The sequence below is a fragment of the Vigna unguiculata genome, chromosome 2 (assembly GCF_037176805.1).
Source record: "Vigna unguiculata cultivar grain cowpea cultivar isolate G323 ecotype 2 chromosome 2, ASM3717680v1, whole genome shotgun sequence".
Lineage (NCBI taxonomy): Eukaryota > Viridiplantae > Streptophyta > Magnoliopsida > Fabales > Fabaceae > Vigna > Vigna unguiculata.
The window spans coordinates 29,050,604-29,075,949 of NC_140793.1; the positions used below are offsets into that span (position 1 = coordinate 29,050,604).

The window sequence follows — 25,346 nt, forward strand, 5'->3', positions numbered from 1 at the left end:
GTATATTGAAATTCCAAAGAAGAGTTCCAGTTTATTTTATCATGATAGTATAACTTGGTCCGCAAATTGGACCCAAATTTTCTTGACACAATTTCTAAATCACTGATTTTTTCTTTGTATAACTTTTTTTAAGGATTATGGTTCGGGTTTTTCCTTTGTATAACTTTTTTAGGATTATGGTTCATATCCAATGGAATTGAGCCTGAGTCTCTTTAACAAAATTGATTGGTAACACATGGGTCTATTAAGGAATCAAATAGTTGTCACCAAAACCTATATATAGAGATGTGTAGTTATGATTTGGAGAAAGTAGTTAGGGATTTATCACAAATCTGAAACAATAATAATGTGAAAAACAACATTCACATTATTAGATTATTAATAAAAGCAAAATTTAATACCACAAATTACTAATAATGATTATTAAAAAAAAAAGTAATGTAAACTCTACAACTAAAAAATTTCATGGGATAGCCGTTTTCTCAATTAAGGAATTAAAGAGTGGGATAGGATCTCCAATTTTGTGACAGTGGGATGAAATCTCAGCTCTTAGTTTTTAAAATTAAAAGTTTTAGTATGAAACAATATAACAAAAACATTGACGAATGACGAGGTTTTAAAATTGGAGACTAGTTTTTCTTCATTGAAGGGTGTCCATGTTTCATAGTTACCACAACAATCCTCCAAAACCTATAATAATGTTTAATCGTTTTGGAGAATAGTAATAAAGACATCATAGAAAACAGAAATAATATAACAAAAGACATTCAAAATGGTTATTGTTTTGAACTATAATTTTTCATTTATGAATGACAATGATTCTATTAAAAGTAACAATGTAATGTCCAAGACTTGTAGATTTGATCAACAAGTAAATTCAACTTTTAAAGAATGAAAAAATACCATATTAGAAAAAGTTTCAGAATCTAAAAATAAGACTCATTGATTTATTTATTAGTTAAATACAATAAAAGAAAAAACAATTAAATCTCCGAATATTATTAAAAATGCACTCGACTTTATAAAAAAAATTATCCATAATTATATGGTTGTATTGTAGGTTTCGTCTCCAATGTAATATATTCTAATATAGAAACATTCGAATCATGTGAAGATATTAATTTTCGTGACAGTATTAAAAGTTAACATATATAAGAAAATTCAATATTAATGTGCCAAATTTATAAACTAACAAAGAAGGCATAACTAAAGTCAAAGCTTTAATAAATCATCTCATTAAATCAAAAAGCTTATTATCAAACATGAAATAAAGAATTTGTATGCTACAATTCTCATTTATGGTAATGTATAATAACATGAAAATAAATATTTTACTAATGTAAAATATATTTTTTAATGACAGATAAATTTGACAAAAAAATATACTTTCTATAACGGTTACTCAGTCGATATAAAAAATTCATTTTCTATGTTTGTTTTAAAGAATCATCATAGAAAAATATTAGAAGACGTTGTTTAAATGATTTGTTCTATCTTCTATGACATTTAAAATTAAACTCTCATATAAAGTAACTAGAGATAATAAATAAACACGTCTCCATAGATATTAGCTGAATCCATTCTTATTAAAAAATTCCTGCATTGATTAAGTATGAATATGGATAATACCCAATATTTTTCAGTGGGTATGTATATATACTTATTTATCCTGTCCTTGTTTCCATCTTCGTCCTATCTCCATCACCATTTAAATTAATATTTATAATTTATTAAATAACCTAATATATATATATAATATTATCGATGAATGAGATATAAGATATTAAGTTCTCAGCGTAATCAACTTTATTATAAAGACTTTGATAGATGAAATATAAAACTCAAACCATTTAAATAAATTACCCAAATCTATTAATATCTACTGTTAGTAATTTTTATGAATTCTTAATATTCTATATTTGATGTTTATAGGTGTTAAGAAATTAATGAAAAAGATTATCTCATGAGTGAAAATAAGTATGATGATGAATGTATTATATTCTAGTAATTAAATTTTTTATTTTGAATTATTATATCATATTTTATTTTTCTTTCTTTTTTTTATGTGGGTGGATTGAATGCAAGTAAAACTACTGAACTTTTAAAAAATTATTAAATTTTTTTATGATCATAAAATTTTAGTTATGTGTAATTATTAGTATTTATACAATTATTTGAATTTTCTTTAATTGATATTTGATACTTTAATTTGAGTTTTATATAATATTTTTCTTAATATTTGACTACTTAAAAAAAATATGTCCTTTTAATATTGAATATTTTCATAATTTTGTTTATGTAATTTTTATTTTTTAAATAATTTAATTGATATTTTGAACATTAAAAAAAGGGAGTATGGGTTTGGATATACAAGTATACCCGTTATCTGTTGGAGAAGACAAAAATTATATACATATTAAATTTGAGGATGGAGATAAGAATGAAATAGTGAAACCTGCACTTAGTCCGCTCTGTTATCATTCCAAAATGTAGCACTTTTCATAAAGATTTTAGTTACAATGTTATCGTTCCAAAATGTAACACTTTTCATAAAGATTTTAGTTACAAATATAATAAAAAGTAATAGTTTCTGGGACATATGTAATTTTATAATCATAAAATGTTATATTTCATGACAATTAAGATTATAAACGTCATAATTTTTTTTATAATATTTTTTCATTTATTAATTCCCCAAATTGCATAAAATATACATTGCATAACAAACATAATTTCCAGACAAAGATTTTCAAATAAAATTTTCGTATCTAATATATAAATTATTCTAAACTTTACTAAAAACAAATAATATATTCATGCATAGTCATTGTTGTTATGCTTTTGTCTAAATTTTTACCTAGATTCTCACAATTAATATGTAACATCCTAATAATTGAAATAAGTAGAGTGTCACATGTTTACAGTATAAAATAGAACACTAACAAAAAGTATAAGTATAAAGGGGATAACATATTATAGTTATCCAAATTATACTGGAAATTTACTCATAAAAATTGCAAAATAAAATAGTTCGACAAAAGGTACTCAAAAGAGCATTAGCCACCATGCCCAAAATTAGATAGTAGCATCACCACCATTTGAACTATCCTTACGAATATCCATGTGTGCTCACACAAAGCATTTGATGATCTCACGGCTAGACTGCTCGCACTTGGGTGACCTCCTTAACCTTCACAAGCAAAATATTATAAGAATAGCAGGAATTGAACCCGCGTCTCTCCTTGACAAAGAGAAATTTTACCATTCAACTATATTCACGTTTTCATTGTACCTGATATGCGATTCTATTTGTACAGGGATGGGCCTAATATTCTATTAGGGATAATGAAAAAGAAATTTAGATAATAGATATTGTCTATTGTCTCCCAAATAAAATATTTTCTATTACTATTCATTTTTATCAAGAATTCCCATTTCTATTATTATATATGATTTTTTTCTATATATTTGAATAATTGAATTGAAATTATCATTCTATCGAATATTTTTATTTACTTTTTTCTTAAAAAAGTAAGTTCCTATTAATAAAAAAATATATTTATCTATATAGAGATACAGATAGATATTCTATATTATTAAATACTAGACGACATATAAATAGATTTATAGTATTTCATTTGAATATTCTATTCATATCATATTAATATGAATAGATATTCAAATGAAATTCAAATTTTTATAGTTTATTTTTTCTGTTTTATTTCTTTTAGTTTCACAATGTACCACCATATAAGTATAAGATATAAGATTTTTCTAATAGAAGAAGTTTACTCCCCCTTAAAATGTAATGTGTTATAGTTTTCTTTTTTTTTTAGAAACTGATCTATTTCCTTTATGGCTGACAATCCGAAAAAATTCTGAGGAAGGGGTCATTTCATTTTTAATTAGAATAAAAAGAACTTCAAGAAATGAAAATGAAGCCATGACAGAGTCAAGCCAAAATAGTGGAACATAAACAAAAAGGAAAAGAGATGGAGGTTTTGCTCAACTATATGGAGAACGATTTCCACTAGCTAGAAGGAGGGTTTCTCAGTTGTCCAAGCACAACTTCTACTTCAAAAAATTGGGAGGAAGGAGGTAAACTACTTTTAAAAAATAAGACAAAATGAAAGTAAATGATTGGAAAGAAGTTCTGAAGGTAATAAGTACACTGACTATGAATCCTTACTCATTGAAATTAAGTCCATTTACTTAAAATAAAATTGAGTCTTATATAATACATGAGGCATCCACCATATTAAAAACTAACATATAACATCACAATACTAAGACAACGGATATTAAACAAGTGGGTATCAAACACTTGAAATTAAATGATCGATGATAAAAGAAGTTGATTCAACGAATGTGTTCCCGAATAATGTATAAGGAGCCTTGTATCTTTTTTGGACAAAGTACTACGCAACAACATATGTTTCGCCAATAACAACAAAATTTGACCTTATTGTATGAAAACTCGTGACTGTACCTAGACTTTCTGCAGTTTCTCTATTGCAAATTGAATTGAGTACCAACCACGATAGTATGAGCGTAAGATGAATAAAGAGAAAAAAAAATTCATTAGCAAAATGACGAGCAGAAAAAGAAAATTAGAAGAAAAGAGAAAATAAAGACAATAAAGTTTATTCTTTACAAATAGTGTAGCTGAATCACAAGAGAGAGGAGGGAGATGTGTTTATAAAAAAAGAAATACGAAAATTTGAAAAACTCGCTTGAGTATGATGCATTTGAGCAAAAAGAACAAAACAAAATAGATGGTGAACGCACTAAGCGTGGGGACTTTGTGAGGGATTGAGTTTTTTCTGCAGAAAAATTATTTTCTGAGTATTGTTGTGTTAATCTTACTTGATATTTAGAATATTGACAATATTACTTCTTCCACTGTAAACCTCAAATGGTCATTCTTTGAATGCATATCTCGAAATTCTTGTTCTCATAAATTGACGGAAATTCATGTTTCCTGTAACAAGTGGATTCGGTGTGACCTGTTTTCCCATAATGACTAGTCACAGGTGCAACAACATTTATCTTCCACACCAGTGAGAAAAGTATTTATGTGAATTGTCGTCACTGTTGTACTACATTAGAGAAGATTTTAGAATGTGGCATTGGATCCATTAAAACGACCTTATAATTGGACATTGTCATATTGATCATTCAAACCCCTAAGAAATTGCATTACATGATATTCACTTTTTCTTTGCATAATCATGGAAATCACTTGTAAATGATTCGACCTAAAATGAATGAATTCAACTTAATTTTGGCATTTAAGTCAGTGATAATAGGACATGAGAAACCAAAGGGATGGTCAGATTCTCATTGGGATCGATTTAGAAAACTATGAATAGAAAAATAATTAGTTGATTATTCACTCAGGGTGAAAAGAAAAAAAAAAACAAGAAAAAGAAAGAAACAAGATAGTTAAAGACGTACATGAAGAATTCTGATACCATCTTGACTTTTTTGTAATGTCGCTTACAACAATATTAGGTACCAACTATTACATGAATAAGATGAATCCAGAGAGAAAACTATATGAGCAAGATGAGAGCAAACAGAAAACAAAAAATAAATGAAAAGGGAAAAGAAAAAGTTAAGTTTATTCTCAGCAAAGGAATTAATAAAGTGCAAAGAAAGAGAGATGCTTATATAAAATAACATATATAATTTCTGTTCTACTAATCTTACATATTAATTACAGAAGAATATGGCAGTATGAACGAACATTAATATAAAGCCAAGATTCAGTGTATCAAGCGATCAACTTGTATAAATGAAAAACAAAAATAACTTGTGGGAATTATTATTGTTATTATTATTATAGATATTATTACCTTGTATACAGAATATAGGCAAATAAAAAGACGGTGTCCCATCCCATGTAATGGTACAATTCGTCCAAATTCGAAGTAGGGAAAAGTTTATTTATAGTTTAAAGTATCAGTTTAGCTCTGCATGTCCCACAGGTACGAGACGATTACCAACAACTCACAACACAGGCAATAATACATAATAGTTTTGTAGTTTAGAGGTGGCCAAAGCCATAAAATAGTCTAAACACACATATACTTAAGGACAAGGACATTCACACAAACATTGAGCATGCACTGTAGTAGGGTGTCCCATATTTACTCATCCGGCAACTTTTCTGGTGAAAGTTCTTCCAGTCTGAATCTGCTGGGCGGATCCAAGGATGAAGTTTCCAGATTCAGACATCCAATTCACTCCAGCCTTCATTGGTGGAGGACGGGGATGTCCCATTGATTGTCTTCTACTACTAACAGACAAATTGCCCAATTTCTCAGCTGCTTCTGAAACCCCACGTGCATACCTCCCCTTGTTCATAGATGCTGCCAACAACCAAACACAGTTTTCCATAAACAATAATCAACACAATGACAAAACAAATCTCTCAAAAATAATGCCAATCAATTCCAAGAATTAGAAAAACACTTGCAGTTCATATCATTTCAATCAAGCTAAAGTGGATTTTATATTATCTGTTGACTAGTCAGGGAGTAGCATTGTAAACTACGGTGAATAAACGAGGAAAAATACATAGCTTTGTAACTTCGTAATTTCAATAGCTTTTTTAATTAATTTACTGCATAGATGTGAAACAAAGTGTTAGACCTCTTATAAGTAAGCATGGTGTTGCCCTGTTTCAGTTTCTAATCTGGTATTTACCAGTCCCAGTGAATATAATTCAGTACCTATTTCTATACCAGTTGGTTTTTATCACAAAACTCCAAACTAGGCCTAAGACAACAAATGATGGCAACAATTTTAAAATAAAAACGGTTTTAAACCCGTTGGTTTTTTCATACCAGGTTCTAAACAGGCCAAAAATTAGAACGCTTCTCAGTCAAATTTCTTTTTTACAATCAGTTTTTTCCAAACCAGTTCGATTTCAAAACAATTCAGTTCGAACCTGTTACATGGTACACCCCTACTTGATAAAATAATTAAAATACCCGAAACTTAAAAGCTTACTTGGGCTGTCCTTTCCTGGCTGTCGATACTTTGGTTTAGTACTCCTCATAGGTTTTTCATTCTTAATTCCATCCTACAGAAGAAACAGATAGCAATCGTTGGCATGACAGATTGATTTAACGTGGAAGGAACCAGCTTAGGATAAAGATATTAGTCTATCAGAGATGACAAATAAGCCTCGTACACAAATAATATGTAAAAGGACTTCAAATACATTTGGTTATCATGTTTTTTAAATCTTGGAGTAAAAAGAAAGTATAGAGGGCTAGTCAGTGAGAGGGGTGGAAAGAACAAAAGCATGTTAAGAGAATAGCTCACCTGATTTACCATATCCAGCTTCCGTTGCACACCTGTAACATTCTTGATTAGATGAGAACAACGGTCTTCACATTCACAAATAGAGTATTTCACTAACCAAAAACAACCTATTTATTATATACATAAATCCAACGGGGAAAACCTTTTATGTTGATAAGATATTTCTGTATAAACAAACAGATATTTTACACCAAATCATAATATAATTGAATTCTCTTCAAAGTAATCAAGCTAACCCAAACGTGTCGACTTATATTTTACACTAAATCTATAATAAGAATGCACCACTAACTTGCTAACCGTGTTGAAATATAGTCAAAAGGTTCAAAATATTTCTGTATTGAACATCATAATCATTACTTACTAAGAATTATAAGCATGGGTAGTTAATTTATATACAAATCAACGTAGAACAGTAAAATATTTTACTTTTCGTTTCCCTAATGATTAGGTTTTCCTATTCAGAAACTTTCATTTGGGTTCCTGTTGCTCCACAGGAAAATTAATGGAAAGAACACATGCAATGTTCTAATCAATAAAAATGTAATAGGTCGGTCACCTGAAGCTAAAGGAGGATGTAATTTCTGGGAAGAAAAATTATTGGTGGCCTTTGAATTGGATAAAGCACCGGAATATCTCTTGACCCCTTGATGATCCAGCGCTCCTCTGGTTCCAGCTGGAAAGAAAGGACAATAATGATCCCCATTCAATTGCACAATAAACACGTCCCTAGCTAACAAATAAATAATACACAAACCGGATGGTGGAGTTCTGGCTACTGCTCTGCTGCGAAGGGATGGAGGAATATAGAAGCAACTCTACAACAAATACAAAGTCCCAATAAGACAGATTGTAAAGTAAAAAGAAGATAACTTCTTGCCAAAAAAGAAAATGAACAAAACATTAACTGGTTAAAAAACCACCTGAAAGAAAGGATGCTGAAGGGCCTCGGAAGCTGTTGGCCTCTTGCAGGGATCCCAGGAGCAAAGTGACTGCATTAACAGAAAAGAAAATGAATAACACACTATTTGTTGATCAATGGCTCACAGGCCTAAGCAACTAGCCAATATACCAAAATTACTTACTGTGATAAGGCTGATTGCATCATCGCTTGCAGACGGGATCAGTGCAGAAAGATGCACACCGGCAAGCTATAGAAAGTACAAAAGGCATATAAAGTGATTAGAAGAAATGCCATCATACATAGTAAATTAATTACGCAACTACCATCCTAGATGCTAACTACTAAACATAGCAAGATCGGGTTAAATCTAACCTGCGGAAATTGGTAGTTGATGTCCCTTGCAAGCTTGAGTCCATCATCCCAAGATTCATGAGTTGGACTGCCTATCACACCACATATTTTGTATATCTCATCTGCTTCACTGCATGTCACAGAGAAACAGATTACATATGACATCCAGTTGCTGATCAGGACTGCTTTAGAAATACCACTTTTAAGCAAATAAACATTGTAAACATTAGATTTTATTAAGTTACAGGTGAAATTTTGTTTTCCATCATGAATATCTATTTTCTATTTCTCAGTTAAAAATTCATCATTAGGTGTTTGGTGGTGGTGTGTGTGTGTGTGGGGGGGGGGGGGGGGGCGGCAGCAGCAAGTGAGAAACTAATACCTGACACCTGGGAAAAGGGGACGTAGAGAGAAAAGCTCAGCCATTATAGCACCCATTGCCCACATGTCTAGAAGGGAAAAAAATGTTAATAAAGAGGTACTAACAATCGACACTTGAAAAAACGTATCAGTGACAAAAATAAATGACAATTGTTGCCCAATCAACCACTCACCAACTTTAGAAGTATACATATAAGACTGAAGCAACACTTCAGGAGCACGGTACCTAAACAGGAAGGCAGTCACGCATGTTATTGCACACCTAAAACAGAATGTGAAACATCTATTGAAAGTGAATGACACATACCATCGTGTGGAGACATATTCAGTGTAGGGTGGTTGTGAAGTGATCTCTCGAGCTAGGCCAAAATCAGCAATTTTGATGATATCCTTGGTAACCAGCAAGTTTTCTGCACCATATCAGCATTCATTGGGTCAAAGCAGAAACATTTGCGACAGAATAAGGATATAAACAGCAGACCATGCTGTCAGTTTGTTTATTTATGTCTCACAATAGAGAGTTCTGTTCATCTAATGAGGCATTTAACAAGTCAAAATAGAAAATGCATATAACCACGTTAACCAGAGAAAAACAGAGTATAAGAAACTTCTAGCAAAATATACATTACATGATATACGTAATAGAAACTAGTGAAAACACGTACTATTTTATTTTACTGGGTAAAATTCCAATATATATTTATTTAATTAAATTACTTTTATGCTGTTTTGTTTAGATATGAGATACCACTTAAGAAAATTAGAATTAGAATTAATATGAAAGGAATTTAAAGTCATCAATTAGAGAAAGAACAAATGGGAAATATGAGTGTAAAGAACATGGAAATTATAAAACAAATAGAACCTGATTATGAAAAAAATACTTTTTTACAGTTATTGTGAAGGGGAAATTACAAAAAACAGATTGAACCTGAGTACGAAAGAATAATTTTACAGTTAGTATGAAGGACATAAGGCAGAAGAAAATAAATAAAGTGGTTTTACCTAGATTAAATGGTATATTTTGTGAACAAAAATGTCTTCATATATAGTTTATATATAGTTTATAACATAACGAAAACACCACATGCGTATTAGCACATACGTGTCTGCATTCTTATCAGTCCGTCTTATTTTATTGAGTCAAAATTTAATTGTTGTAATAACTTCTATTATTCTACATATTAATGTGTATATTAATTCCAAAATTAATATATTTTTAATACATATTTATTTTTTGTTGCTTAGTTTAAATTTCAAAAATTATTTAAGAGATTTAAATTTGAGATAAAATATTGAAGTCATCCGTTGGGATGCGGGGGGTAGAAAATTTGGAACTTAAAAAAAACAAAATGGAGTCAGAAAGTGAGAGGATAAGTCGGGATGGTTATTTTAAAAGCGATAACGACAAGAAAATAAATAAAGTAGTTTTACATAGTTTAAAGGATATATTGGAAAATAAAACATATACAAAAAAAAAAAATCTCCTTTCTATATAATATAATTATAGAAGTTATAGACTAACTCTCCCCTTCAATCAAAAAAGCATAATCTAACAGATTTTAGAGGAAATTGTGAATAAGTACCGGGCTTCAGGTCACGATGGAAGTATCCACGCTGGTGCATGTAAGCAAGACCTTGGAAAACTTGAAAACACCAATTCCTAACTTCACCTTCAGAAAACAGTTTTTCCCTATCTTTCATAAGCTGGTATAGGTTGCATTCCTACATCACCCCAAATTGACACTAAAATTAGTCTATAAGATCCTGCATTATCCAACCAAGTACTTCTCTACCAAGAACTTTAATCACTCACCATGTATTCAAAAACAAAGTACAAAATGTCACTTTCTCGAATAACTTCCTTCAGCTTGACAATATTTGGGTGGTTCATTTTTCGCAACGACTGCCAACACGGGTGAAATTAGAGATTAATTATAAATTTTCAACAATTCATGACAAAAAAAAGGCTTTAAGAAAGATAAGCAAGATGTGAAACCTTGACTTCTCTTAGGTTTACACACTCCTCCCAAGAGTAATACTTCTTCTTCATCTTCTTGATAGCAACCTGCAGTTTTACTACTTATTAGGACCTCATCCGACCTCAAATAGAGCAACTCCATCATGTAAGTTAAAGCATACTTACAACTTCACCAGTCTGTTTGTTTATAGCTCTCCACACACTCCCAAAAGTCCCATCACCAACTTCCTTAATTAAGTTGTACCTGTATTGGCAGTGAAATGTATTAAGAAATTTAACAGAAAACAAAAGAGGAAACGGTAAGTTCTGCAAAAAAGGGAAAAAGTAATCACCTCTCCATTGTTCCCAGGGAACACTAAGCAGCACTTTCTTTATTCAACAAATGTAAACAAAAACGCAAAGGATAAATGGCATTTATCTCGTGTAGATGATGCTCAGAGCTGTATAAAATATTAACAGGTTCCTGCTGGTCCAGCAAAATCCACCATCAATTTTCTGTCGTAGCAAAAGAGGGCATAGAAGCAGAAACTTTCAGATGGACGGGCTGCACAGCTTTATTTATTAATAGACCCACGGCTTCGAAATGGTTGCAGAGTAAAGGTGGTGGAAATGAACAAGAACCAGGGATCATACGGACACTTCTCAGGTCCCACTATAATGACTGATCAAAGCAGTAGCATTATTCTCCCACTAGCTAATATCACCGTGACCCAAGACTTCAGAACTACAATATAATCTACTTCATCTAATCAAAGTAGGATTTGCTTCAGAAACTTCGGGCAACTGATGTGTTATTCAGCAACAATACCCATGAAGAGCAACAAGGAGGCTATCTCAATAACTACAGTTCGAACAGATTCAATGCAAATGCTTCACTCAAAATATGCAGGCAGAATCCAATATTCAGTCACGGATCTATATGTTTCAGCCCTGTAGAAGAAAAAATAGGCTAGTAAATATTTTTATAGTAGAAACGGAAGACGTTCTAGAGGTTCTTCACGTTAGAAACCTTACCCAAGAGGATTTACCGGAAGTTTTAACAGAATGATGGGTCAGCAATGCACTGCCAAAGAACACTTATCAAGAAACTTCTTTTTGGGATTGGTGTTTTGCAAAGAAGAAAAAGAATAAGCGCTTACTTGCACAAGTGCACTAAAGATGCAGCACCTGTATCAGAAGAAAGTAGCATCACGTACCCTGTGCTGATCATCAAACGGGAGCAGAACACTAAGTGCAATTAACAAAGGAAACCCGAAGAAAATCTCCAAGGATGAAAAATCGCCAATCAAGCACTTCTTGGAATGCAAAAAACCGATACTGGTAGCAATTTGTCCAGAAACAAACTCCCTCCATGTCTCAAAATATAAATCACGATCCTTTAGATTCAAACCCAGACCAACCTACGATTAAAGAACACGGAGAAGGCTTGAGGGTTAGATTTATAAAAATTCAATATTCAATTTTCTTTCACATTACACGACCAATACAAAGAAAAAAAATCAACAAAAAACATGAATGACGTCTGAAGTCAGGCAACTATTAGTTTCAGATGCTACAACAAATTCGCGATGAAGTTTCAGAGTCTCTAACCAAGTAAGTAAAATTAATTGCATTTACACTCACCTCAAACAATTAAAATTCGAAAATCCTGTGCAAAGATTGCAAGTTTTCCAGGAAAAAAAAGGCAAAATTATCAGTCAAGGAACTAAATTCAAGAATCGAAATTACAACGCGTAAAATAGCCTACAAGCAGTTCTAGGAATTGATTATTAATGTTTCCATCGGATAAAACTTAAAATTCCAGAAAGCAGAAGCATAAATAATCTAATATCACAAAAAATTATCACCTATGACGGAATAATACATCAACTACAATCCATACGAATTTCGAGAACCAGAATCCTATCTCGAATCCCCAACTAACACCAAAGCACAAAAAGAAAACAAAACCTAGAAAACAAAAGCGAAAAATCCATCAAGAAAGTCAAATTCAACGAACGCGTAATCACCTAACAACCAGAATCAATTGAACAAACAAATTGAATTCGTCGACGGTCAACAGTCAAAAGCCTAACGAAATAAAAAAGGAAAATCATAAACGACGGTAAAATTAAAGCGAAAAGCCAATCGAAAGGATCCGAAAGGGATCTGATCGGATCGGATCTGAGAGAAGAGGGAGAGAAGGAAAGAGGATGAGACCTGAAAAGCACGCAGCATAACAACCGTCTCGAAGGACGGGAAGAGGCGGAATCCAGAGCTTCTTGTTGTTCTTCCTAAACGAAGCTTTTCTGTTTTTCTCTTTCTTGGGTTTGGATTGGTGCGAATGATGAAATATAGGGAATTAGAAAAAAGGTTGAGACCTAATTTATGCGTTTTGGGTGGGCCTTGGTCACCGCCTTCATTCCTTGTTTTTCTTGTCTTCGACTCCAACTCTTATTCCTATTTACATTTTGTCTTCTCCGCGTGGCTACGACACCCTCTATTCCCTCCACGTCACACCTACATTTTTTATTTCAGATCTAATATTTTTATATAATAATTTATTCTCTATTTTTTTATTTTTTAATATAACACATTCATAATGATGTTGCAAACATTTTTTTTTTTCAAACATATTTCAATCCATCAATTTTTAGTCTATGTTTTGCCACTCATGTAAGTGTAATCATGCCTTAATCTGATTCTAATATCTCAAATCATCACTGTATCATCATGCTGCACCTATGTATAATCTTGTTCACATCACATATAATCATCATATACATTATGCGAACGTAATATTACTTCACATATAATTTACATTCAAATTTTAAGAATAAACTAATTATAGATTACATATTTAAATTTAATACACAATTATATATTTAATTTTTATCTTGATTTTAGACATTAATAAAATCATAGTTTAAATTTTAAAAAATAACTTTAACCTACAACTCAAAAGAAAACAAGATTCAAAATATCTAAGTTAACTCGCACACCAGAATTCAAAGTTAGATTGGAAAAAAGTTATAGTTGTGGATCAAATCAAATTAAATTGATTCACTTAATTGATAAATTGAATTGGAAAACAATTATAGCTGTGGATCAAATTAAATTGAATTTGATTCACATAATTAGTAAATTGAACTGGTTTGAATCAATTTAGAGATGGAGTTGGCAATAATTTATTGACAGCAATCCTTTATTATCTTTTCATCATTTATCATAAGTATTGTTATAATTATTTATTATTTCGGTTGACCATTTAAATTTTTTAAACATTAAAATATTATTTAATAATAAAATTTAAATATTTAATTTATTTATTTGTTAAGAAAGACGAGCTGAATTATAAAACAGGTAAAGCATTGTCTTAGGTCTTCAGTAAATTTTTTTAGTACTAATATTTTTTATTGAATTAATTATTAAACTATGTTTTAAAAAGTAAATAAAAAGCATTGTTGATGTACTTTTATTGAATTAATTATCAAATTATTTGTAAGATAAAGAAAGCCTACAAAAATTAATATTAATATAAGTCTATTGAAATAAAATAAGTTTATATTTGAGAATAAAATAAAATAAAATTGTTATTATTGACTGTTATTTTTATTGGTATTAAAATAAATATTTAATGAGTTAAACTTTTTTTTAATAAATTATAATTTAGTTTAAGAGAGAAAATGATTATTTTTTTTATTCTCTTATAATATATTTTGATTTTTTTTTTCTACTTGTGATTTCAATTTTAGTTCTATCTTTTCTAGATCTTATAGTCATAGTTATAGTTATGTGACTTCAACTTTGATTTTTCTCTTTATATGACCTTAATTTTGATTTTATTTTCTTCTTTTATTATGATTTTGCATTTACTAATTTACCTTCCTGCATCTTCTTGTTTTCTTATAGTTTAAGTTATTCTCATTTATGGTTAGTATGTTTTCTTTTTATTTGTGTTGATATTGTTTTTATTCTATTTACTGAATTTGTATTAGGATTAGAATTATTTTTCTTTTGTCTAGTTTTCTTTAGGGATTAGGGTTTAAGGTTATAGCTAAGAAGAACATAATTTTTTTAATTGTTTTTATTAATGATTAATTTCAAAATATGAAAAAATTGAGATTTGAGGAAGAGAAAGAGACTTGGGACTTACAAGTTTACAATCGAATCTACTTTCTTGGCAACCAAAACCAAGTTTTATTGTTTTAACTCATTAATTTCATATACTTATTTTTAGTAGTGCTTATATATTATAATTTTTTATTTTATATAAAAATATATAGAATGTCAACTAAAAAAATTGAATCAAGACTATTCAAACATTCAAAGTAAAAGTTGAGGCTTTAATTCCATCACAAAAAGGATATATGAAAGCAACAATAGAGGCAGAGAAGTAGTAACTGAAGTTAGTAATGATAATAAGTTTAATCCTCAACTCAGGATAATGATTAAAAACATTTAAAAAGATAAAACAAATTACCCTTATTAAAATATAAATGTTAAATGAAATTAATTTTAACAATTTAATAAATAATTTGCATAAAAAAATATTTGAAAAATAATTTTTAAATAAGATACTTTGTTATTTAAGTTTGTTTTAGGTCTCTCAAAGTTTTAAGTCACCCTATTGTTAAATTGTACAAGATGACACTCTAATTTTTAACTACTTTCATAAAAATATTTAATAAATAAATTGAAAGAAGAAACATATTTAAGTGAAAGTGAGTTAATCTATTAACATATGCAATGGGTCAAATCTGAAAATTTGTTATTCCAAAAATTAAAATATTGGATTGAACTGACTTTTTTTTATTTTTTATTTTATCTCAGATGTAATAATTCGACTTAAAAAAATTGAATTGATTCATTTTAAGATCATAATTTAATATATGTATATATGACCTATCTTGTAAGACAATATACAATGTATAGTAACTAATTTATAACTTAAGCGTAACATCAAAATTACTTTTTTTTTTGGAGAAATGAATACATCATTCATATTGTAGTAACATTAATTAATAATTTAAAGAGAATTCAGTTACAAATATGTTTTCAATTAAATGTGATAAATCAGTTAAACAGTTTAGAAAAAAAGTTGTGAAATAGTTTTTTTTTTTAATGAAACCGTGATTTTGAAAATAATTAAACTTCTAATATAAATAGTTTTGTATTAGATAAAATACTAACGTTGAGCGATTAAAAAAATGTAAAAGTGATTGACAATGATAAAAAGGTACGATGGATTTTAAAAGAATGAGATGATCTTTAAAATGAGTAAGCAAATTTTTTAAAAAGGTTTAAGGAGGAAAAACATGATAAAGCTAAGGAAGAAAAAAATGTTAAAAATTTTCTGTGATGACAACAGAGGTTTAAAGTAATCAAAATTGTAGTATATAAAAACAGAAAAACTGTATAATAAAAAAATAAAAAGAACTAAAATTAAGAGTGATGGATGAAAATAAAAGTTAGAAGTCATAAAAGAAAAACAGAGTAGTATGATGTTTTTTTCCCCTTAATAAAAGAAAACTTCTAATTTTGAAGAAAACTACAGTACAATGTTGAGAAAATTTTTAAAACGTGTACTTACGTAGAACATTTTGTTTATAAAAGTAACAAGTAAAGCAAGTTGAAAACAGAAACAGATTAAAACTTATAAATTAAAGAAAAAATTATCTTTTAAATGTTAGTAAACGAATAAGATTTATATAAAAAAAATACCTCATTAGAGTCGGAAAGACTATTGAAAGAGCCGAGCAAAAACATTATATGATATTGAATTTTGTGCAAAAACATTTAAGAACTGCGATATGTTAGGATTAATTTATCTATAAATATATGTTAGGAGAAGAAAATAAAAAATATTTGCATAAGTTAATTAATTTATATTAAATTAACTTAAAAAATTAACTTCTTCATGTTCAAATATTTTTTATTGACGTTTATTTATTTTTTTTTTGGAAAACTTATTTTCATTTGTTAAGAGCATTTGGAGATAAATTTATCCAAAATGTAATTTATTCATTTGAACAAGTATATTATGCATGTCTTAAACCAACCTAACGCAAAGCGAAACAAAAGTTTCAAAAACCAATATATATGAAAATATTTTGTCAATCCACAAAATTGAATATGCCTCTATTTGTGTTTTCTTATGTGTGTACTTTTGTAATTCATATATGCTTGATCAGCTTAAAAATATAATTTTTTAAAATGTTTAAATGAGTTAGTATTCTAAACTCTGGAAATGTATTCATTTTTTGTAAAATAGTTTCCGGAATACTGTAAATATAAGTTGTAATAATTTGGGAAAATTAAACAAAAAAAATCAAGAACAAACAAAAAAAGAAATATAAATATAAATCATGTGTAAACCCTAAAAATGATTGATGATGATAATGAGTTTTAAAAAATATGAACCAGTAAAAAAAATATGATGATTAAGAAAATAAATTAGTATTGCCTAAAACATCAACGTATTAATTACCAAAATAATTGTTTCTCCAAATCATTATTAGTAAAATTTCATATTTTCGTTGGATTTTGTTTTAAAGGGATATATAATGTTTTAAGAGTTGGGACCAGAAAATTCAATAATGGATGAAGTTTGGTGAGGATAGTGGCCACTGGCTATCTAATTGGTGGAGAGGTTTGTGGCTGATTGGCTGTCCAGGTTAGGTTGTAATTTACAATCAATTTTCGTACTCTATCTTATCTTATTACAATTTTTTTCTCACCTGTGCTTATATTTTTCTCCTGCGTGACTAGTTGATGAGATCATGATAATGCTTATTTTTTATTTTTCTTATTTAGCAAATAAGTTAGAAATTTATTCTATCAGTCATTTTGTGGTTAAGAAGTATCAGGAAAATTATAATATTCATTTAGTGGGGATTTAATGGTGGCCATGAAATTGTAAAATGCCTACTTCCTTTTTTTTTCCAAAAATTCTGATATAATAAATAGGAGTTGGCAAAATGAAATGAAGTGTTAAAAAATATTGTGAACCAAAAAGCAAAAAGTAATTTGCGAAGTGAAACGAAAATTAGTTTAAACGAAGTGAACCGAATAATTTTTTTGTTCTATCAAACAATGTTGCACTAAAAATGGTTAAATTATTTTGGGTTAAATATGTTTTTGGTCCTTCAAGTTTTAGTGAAATTTAGAATTAGTCCTTCATCAAAAATTTTGACCAATTTAGTCATTCCTCTTTCAAAAGGCATGAATTTAGTCTTTTTAACCGAATTTTCTTAAGTTTATCTGACGTTTCAAGCGCATTTCATGATAGTATTAAAATTATTTACACTGTTTGACACATTTTTGCTTCAATGTTAACTTAAATACTATCATGAAATGTGCTTGAAACGTTAGATAAACTTAATAAAATTTGATTAAAAGGACTAAATTCACGCATTTTGAAAGATGAAGAACTAAATTGGTATAAAGTTTTGATGAAGGACTAATTCCAAAATTCACTAAAACTTGAGGGACGAAAAACATATTTAACCCAATTATTTTTGAACACCTAATGGTCAAATTCGCTATTCGGTCAATTTTTTTATCAAGGTTGATTGGGTCAAATTCGGATGGATCGGTTAAATTTAGTTGAATTTAGCCAAATTTTGGACGAGATTAACTTGGTTGAATTCGGTTGAGATCAACTCGATTTAATTTGACCAAATTTTGGTCATTATTGACTCGATCGTATTCGTCTAAATTTTAGTTATAACTGACTCTAGCAGATTCCACCAAATATTGACGGGGTTGACTCGGTTAAATTTCGATCAAAGTTGACTCGGTTAAATTTAGTTGGGGCTGACTCGATTGAATTCGATTAAGGAAAACTCGACCGAATTCAACAAAATTATAGTCGTGACCGATTTAGTCGAATTCGGTCGAGATCGATTGGGTCAAACTCAAACAAGTTTTGGCAAAGGGTGGTTTAGTCAAATTTGGCCGAATTTCGGTTAGGGATGCCTTGGCCAAATTCTACCAAATTTTGAGTCGACTCTGTCGAATTCGACCAAACTTCGACCGTGACCTAATTGAGCCAAATTTCGATCGTGGCACAGCCTGGTCCGTCTCGACCTTCGATTCGACCTGGTTTGTCTCGACCTTTGATTCGACCTGGTCTGTCTCGACCTTTGATTCAACCTGGTCTGTCTCGACCTTTAACTCTGATGAACCCGTCACAACCTTTGACTCAACCGACCGTCTCAACCTTTGGTTAGTCAGACTCGTCTTGACCTTTAATCTATATGCCTACGTGCAACTATGTGTTTCATCAACAAAGCAATTTTAGATGTTTAGTTAATAAGCAACTAACTAAACTACAACTTTAGAGGTTTAATTTTTTAAAACTGAATTGTAAATTTTTTTTCAGTTCAGTTTTTTTCTTAAATAGATTAAGATTTTTAGTATAATATGGTATTTTGTGTTTTTCTTTACACATGATGAAATTTGTATAATTTAAGGAATGTATTTTGAACTATGTTATGAACTCCCACTCCACAAAATTAATTAGTTTAAGTAGAAAAAATTAAAAGTTTTTTATTTAATTAAAAAAAATAAATTTATATATTAAAATTTTAATTTAACACTCCTGAATCTTTGTCCGCCCTGTTTTTAAGATTATATAAACTAATTTTGTCAACAATATTTATTACCAAAGTATAAGTCACAGAATAGTGTTACTTTATGTTAAATTATTCATTTTTAACGCTACACGTTGAAATAATTTTTTTTAACATTGTTGTTGCAACTATATTTAATCAACAAATATGATTTATATTATATAAGATATTTCACACCTTTTTTTTTTCATCCAAAAATATGGTCTTATAAGTTATATATCACGTAAAATATGTCACTTTTTTTTTAAATCGTTCGAGTTTAATATTTATCTATATTGTGATAGATATTAAATAAGTGTAGTTTTTGTTAAATATTAGACACAAATACAAAACTTTACACGAGTATACTATATGTAAGAATCTAACACGAAAGAGCTATTGATCACAAGCTAGACTTGTCATCACCTGCTATTTATCTATTCCTCACAAGGTCTTATGCAAATATTGCCAATTCTTACGGGTGTTCATGAGTACGATAAATCTGAATTTATATACCTTATATTATACTTAACATTCATAATCAATAAATATGTTTATTTATCAACCATTCTCGTAATTTCATATTCAAATTATGACATTGTACAAAACATTATTTTCGTATCCCTAAATATGTTAAACATTATTAGGGTCATAAAAAGTGGTCCTTATTTTGGTTTTTTTCTCAAATTGGTGCAATTTTTTTCCCAATTTCCTAAAATGGTGCAGATTTTTTTTTTTTAATTCCTGGCAGAGGTAAGTCGTGAGAAAACGGAACGACTTCATCTTAAAGAAATTGTGCCAAATTAAGGCGACTTTCATTAATTTGAGCTGAAGTCGTCTCAAATTGAAGAGACTTTAATATTTTTCATGAAGTCGTACCAAACGGAGACGACTTCACTTAAATTAATTACGAGAATAATCAAAGTCGTCCTATAATGGGACGACTTCATAACAAGGAAAGTCTTGCCATATTGGCACGACTTCAGTAATGGGTTTTAAGGAAGTCTTTCCATAATGGCACGACTTCAATATTAGGGTTTTAAGAAAGTCTTGCCATATTGGCACGACTTCAATATTGGGTTATTAAGAAAGTCTTGCCATAATGGCACGACTTCAGTATTAGGTTTTCAAGAAAGTCTTGCCATTATGGCACGACTTTAGTGTTTTCGGTATAAAGGAAGTCTGGTCATAATGGCACGACTTCATAGTTGTAATTAACAAAGAAAAAGTTAAATTGAAAAGAGAAAAAATATTGAATTATGATAAAATTAAATTGAATAAAAAAGTTAAAATTTGTATTGTACCGAGATATAAAAAAGTAAAGAAAAGAAAAAAAAAGAGTTTTTTAATAACAAATATATAAGATCCAATAATTTTTTAGTTGATATATATTAAAATAAAAGTGAACAACAAAGTTGGTAAACCAAAGATACGAGAGTTACATAAAATAAAATTTCACTATTTATTTGGGCAGTTGCTTCTATTATGACCAATACTTCTGCAAAAAGAACATTTCTTTGGTTTATTTGGCAACGAATGGTCCATTTCGTTGTGGATACGAGTTGTAGTTTGTCTTCCTGGTTTGTTGTGTCGCATGTGAGGGTCAGACATTAAACTTGGACCAGTATAAGTAGACCAATTATCAACTAACAATGCCGCCACAAATGGTGGAAGATATAAACCAAAGACAACAACATGAAGATAATGATGATGACGATCCAGTTCAGAGCCCTCAATTAAGACCTAGACGACCAGAGGCGGAGCTCTGTGGGGGCAGGGAGGGGCCCCGGCCCCCCCAAAATTTTGATTTTTATATATATATATATATATATATATATATATATATATGTATATATATATATATATAATATAAAAATATATTTAAAATTTATTAAAATTTTTAAATTGAAGATAATATATATTTGAAATTAATAAAAATTAATTTTTTTAATTCTTTTATTTAAACATAACATTTAATGTAAATATATAATAAAATATAAAATTAAATATAATAAAAAATAAAAATATTTAGGTTTAATTTTTCTTTTGGTTCCTGTTTTTATTTAAAAATTAACACTAGGATTAGGTTAATTACACCAACAAAGTAAATCATTCCTATTAAGAATCTCAATTTTAATAAAAAGATCATTGATCTGTTTCGAGAAATTTAACGAAACTTATCGTAAAAGACCGAATTACATCCGTTTTTCAAAAATCGAGACCAAATTGAGATTAAAAAGAATTGGAGGACCAACTTAACATTTTTAAATGAAAACATGAATAAAAAGAGTAATTAAACCAAATATTTATTAACATAATTTTTATTTTCCTTTTCATTGTCTTTTTAGTTTTTTCACAAATTGTAATAATCTTTCGCTCTCATATGTCTTCTTTTTGTTTTTAAAGAAAAAAAGTTAGAGATAAACTCATTATATTTCTCATTTATCCTCTTTTTTTCCCGTCTTTTGTCTTATTTGATAATGAAAACATTATTTTTTTTACTCTCATGAGCTTTTTGTATATTCTTTTTTTTATGAATATGGAAAAAAATAATAGTGTATTATGTATTAATAATAATGAATATATATATTTTTTTAATAATTATTTGTCTTAATTTTTTATTAGATTATGATCAATTATTTTTTGGTATTATTTACAAGAAAGGTATATTGATAAAGAATGAAAGAATAAATTAATCGTTTAAGAATGATGAAAAGAAAATTAATTATTGACTAAAACAAGATATATTCAACTTCACATATTTTAAAGCATTATACTAATGATAAAAAATGTTCAGTTAAAGAAGTTATCTTTTGAAGCATTATACTAATGATTGAATCTAATGATCTCAAAATTATATTACTTTGGCCCCTCCTACGTTTTTGGTCAAGATCCGTCACTGTAGGCGATACCGAAGAAGACCTCCTTGTGTCACAGGCTCTCATAGATAACTTTGATGCCCTATTATAACAAACCAAAACATCATAAAATTTTTAATTACTTATATGCATTATTATTTAATTAATTAATATGACTAAAAAATATTTAATTTTTATTCGAACTAAAGTCGTCCCAATATGGTACGACTTCTTCATTATCAATACAACACTGAAGTCTCTCCAATATGGGACGACTTATTCATTAACAATTTAATACTGAAGTCTTCCCATATTGGCACAACTTTGTTTAAAATGTTAATTAAAGTCGTCTGAATATGGCACAACTTCTTCATAACACAAAAGTCTCTCCATGTTGACACGACTTCAACTCATTTTAATTAAAATCGCCTCATTTTGGCACGACTTCTTCATATTGAAATCGCACCATCTTAGCACGACTTACCCTTCGCTGGAATTTTAAAAAAATTTGCACCATTTCAAGAAATACGTAATTAAATTGCACTAGTTTGGGAAAAAAACTCCTTATTTTCTTAATATAATACAGTTGAACAATAATTTAAAAAAATGAATGAGATTCATATTACTTTTCAATTGTTTTTAACCAAAGTTTCTTCAAGTTTTATTTCATTCTTATCCGTTTATCCGTTCGAAGCCATTCAGCATCACATATGTTTGTGGGTGAATCCATAATGTCATTTGGATAATAATAATCCATAAATTCCAAATCTTCTTCTTAATTATTTTGCATAAAACCAACACCAGCTGTTAAAGAAAATTGATTCCGTTTCAAATCATTACAAAAAACATTTCCAAAGAACTTCTTCTTCACTCTTACCTTCCTCTCTTCTCCAACATTTCCTTCATTCTGGCTGTTGTTTTTTCCCATGGCCGAGGCTTTAGTGGAAAGCGTGATTGAAAATTTGGGATCTTTAGTTAAAGACCAACTTGCAATTTATTGGGGTGTTGATGAGCAGACTGAGAAGCTTTCCAGCAATCTGAAAGCAATCCGTGCTGTTCTCAGAGACGCTGAGAGAAAACAAATAACAAGCTATGCAGTGAAGGATTGGCTGCAGAAACTCACAGATGCAGCATATGTGCTTGATGATATCTTGGATGAATGTTCAATTCACTCCACCAAGATGCACTCTGTTGATGGTCATACTTCACGCCTATCCCGTCTCCATCCTAAGGACATTCTCTTCCGTTTTCATATCGGAAAGAGGATGAGAGACATCACCCAGAGATTTCACAGCATTCATGAAGAAAGGCTCACCTTTGAATTACGTGCGAGTGTCACGGAAACGCACGCCGTGGATGATGATGATTGGCGCCAAACTAGCTCTGTCATTACTGAACCCATATTATATGGCAGAGACGAAGATAGAGAGAAAATTGTGAAGTTTCTCCTCAAAGATGCTAATAATAATGAAGACCTCACCGTTTATCCCATAGTCAGTACAGGCCAGAAGGAAAGGAGAGAAACATCTTTTGGATCCAAGACTGAAGAAAATACAGTGGAGGGAACCAGGAGTAGAGGGGTACAAAACCTTCCTTACCCAGAATATAATAGAAGAGAAGAAGGAAGATGCTTCCATTGCGGGGGAGCTTATAGTCCCGGACATCGCTGCCCTGATAAGAATCTAAGGGTGGTAATCTTGGCCGAAGATGAGAAGGAAGGGGAAGACGAAGAGGAAAAAAAAGAAGGAGAATCAAAAGACATGGAGAATAGGAAGATGGAGTTGTCTTTATTCTCAGTAGGAGGGTTAACTCAGACAAATACAATGAAGTTGGAAGGACGTGTTAAAGGGAGGAAGGTGTTGATTCTGATAGACAGTGGAGCTAGCCATAGTTTTATCTCCTCAGAATTAGTGGCTGATTTGGAATTACCAGTGGCAAATACCCCTCTGTATTGTGTCAAATTGGGAGATGGTCATAAAAAACAAACTAGTGGCTGCTGCAAGGATATAGAAGTGCAGTTGGAAGAGCACATCGTGAAGGAAACCTTCTTCTTGTTCGAACTGGGGGGAGTTGACCTGATACTGGGGATGACTTGGTTGGCTTCACTAGGGGAGGTGAAAGTAAATTGGCGGACTCTAATTACCTCTTTCAACATAGCAGATCACCAAATACAGATAAAGGGAGATCCAACACTCACAAAAAAAGTGGTAACACCTAATGCACTACTGAAGGAAACTGAGATTGAAGCTATAACGCTGGTTTGGGAGTTAGGGGTGACTTAAAAGGGTAGAGTCAGAATCTACTCCTTTTATTAACCAACATCTATCAAATTGATTTTTATTTTAACTTTATAATATTTTTTAAATTGTAAAGATATATAAATAATATATATATATATATAAAACTTAATATAAACAATATAATAATATATAAATATAATTTTAAAATATATAAATATATATAAAAAATAAAATTTTAAAATTTTGGAGAAGTCATGACTCTTTTTTGTCATATGTAAGTGCAGCTCGTGATGATGAGGATAAACTTTTCCGATAAAAATACAGCTCGTGATGATGAGGATAAACTTTTCCGATAAAAATAAATATAAGATAGCAAAATCCATACTAATCCTACCATGTTGCCATTTCTAATATAGAATTGCTAAGAAATGGTAATTAAGCCTCTTAGCTATCTAAGGTCCTTATTATATAAAGAAATCTCGTGAAGTTATGTTATAATTAATATTTTCTCTAACAAAATCTTATTAAAAAAAATTAATTTTAATTTTTAATCAAATAATAATTGTTTATATAATATTTTAATAACTAATTTTACGAGATAAATACTAATTTTAATCAAATAATATTTGTCACATTTTTCACTTTGTCTGGTTTGAAGGACATAAATGTTTTTTTAATATAATACAATTGAATAATAATGTT

At 29.7% G+C, this 25,346-nt stretch overlaps 2 protein-coding genes across 4 annotated transcripts; one reads left to right on the forward strand and one right to left on the reverse strand.

The window, feature by feature from the left end:
- Window positions 1–5,927: 5,927 nt before the first annotated feature.
- LOC114169552 (cyclin-dependent kinase F-4-like) lies at window positions 5,928–12,352 on the reverse strand. Of its 3 annotated transcripts, XM_028054793.2 has the most exons (18): window positions 12,092–12,352; window positions 11,967–12,015; window positions 11,285–11,882; window positions 11,118–11,196; window positions 10,971–11,039; window positions 10,788–10,877; window positions 10,558–10,696; window positions 9,279–9,381; window positions 9,145–9,197; window positions 8,973–9,039; window positions 8,612–8,720; window positions 8,421–8,486; window positions 8,259–8,327; window positions 8,093–8,153; window positions 7,895–8,011; window positions 7,336–7,367; window positions 7,018–7,090; window positions 5,928–6,374 (listed from the first exon to the last, which is right to left on the reverse strand). In XM_028054793.2, the coding sequence occupies exons 3-18, from the start codon at window positions 11,290–11,292 to the stop codon at window positions 6,157–6,159; spliced, it is 1,353 nt and encodes a 450-aa protein (XP_027910594.1). In that variant the 5' UTR covers window positions 11,293–11,882; window positions 11,967–12,015; window positions 12,092–12,352; the 3' UTR covers window positions 5,928–6,156. The 3 variants fall into 3 exon arrangements, with proteins under 3 accessions (XP_027910594.1, XP_027910586.1, XP_027910557.1); XM_028054785.2 differs by having other exon boundaries at window positions 9,145–9,381; window positions 12,149–12,352; XM_028054756.2 differs by having other exon boundaries at window positions 9,145–9,381.
- Window positions 12,353–23,161: 10,809 nt separating this feature from the next.
- Window positions 23,162–24,760, forward strand: LOC146888498 (uncharacterized). Its single transcript, XM_085669691.1, has one exon. The coding sequence runs from the start codon at window positions 23,331–23,333 to the stop codon at window positions 24,684–24,686; it is 1,356 nt and encodes a 451-aa protein (XP_085525817.1). The 5' UTR covers window positions 23,162–23,330; the 3' UTR covers window positions 24,687–24,760.
- Window positions 24,761–25,346: the final 586 nt, after the last annotated feature.

What these genes read in the sequence shown, in the direction of transcription:
- LOC114169552 (XM_028054785.2), bottom strand. An exon ending in TCAACTACCAATTTCCGCAG is followed by an intron (nt 8,487 to 8,611) that starts GTTAGATTTAAC and finishes TACTTTCTATAG; the next exon opens with CTTGCCGGTGTGCATCTTTC. An exon ending in ATGCAATCAGCCTTATCACA is followed by an intron (nt 8,328 to 8,420) that starts GTAAGTAATTTT and finishes CTGTTAATGCAG; the next exon opens with TCACTTTGCTCCTGGGATCC.
- LOC146888498 (XM_085669691.1), top strand. Translation starts at nt 23,331, where the DNA reads ATGGCCGAGGCTTTAGTGGAAAGCGTGATTGAAAATTTGGGATCTTTA.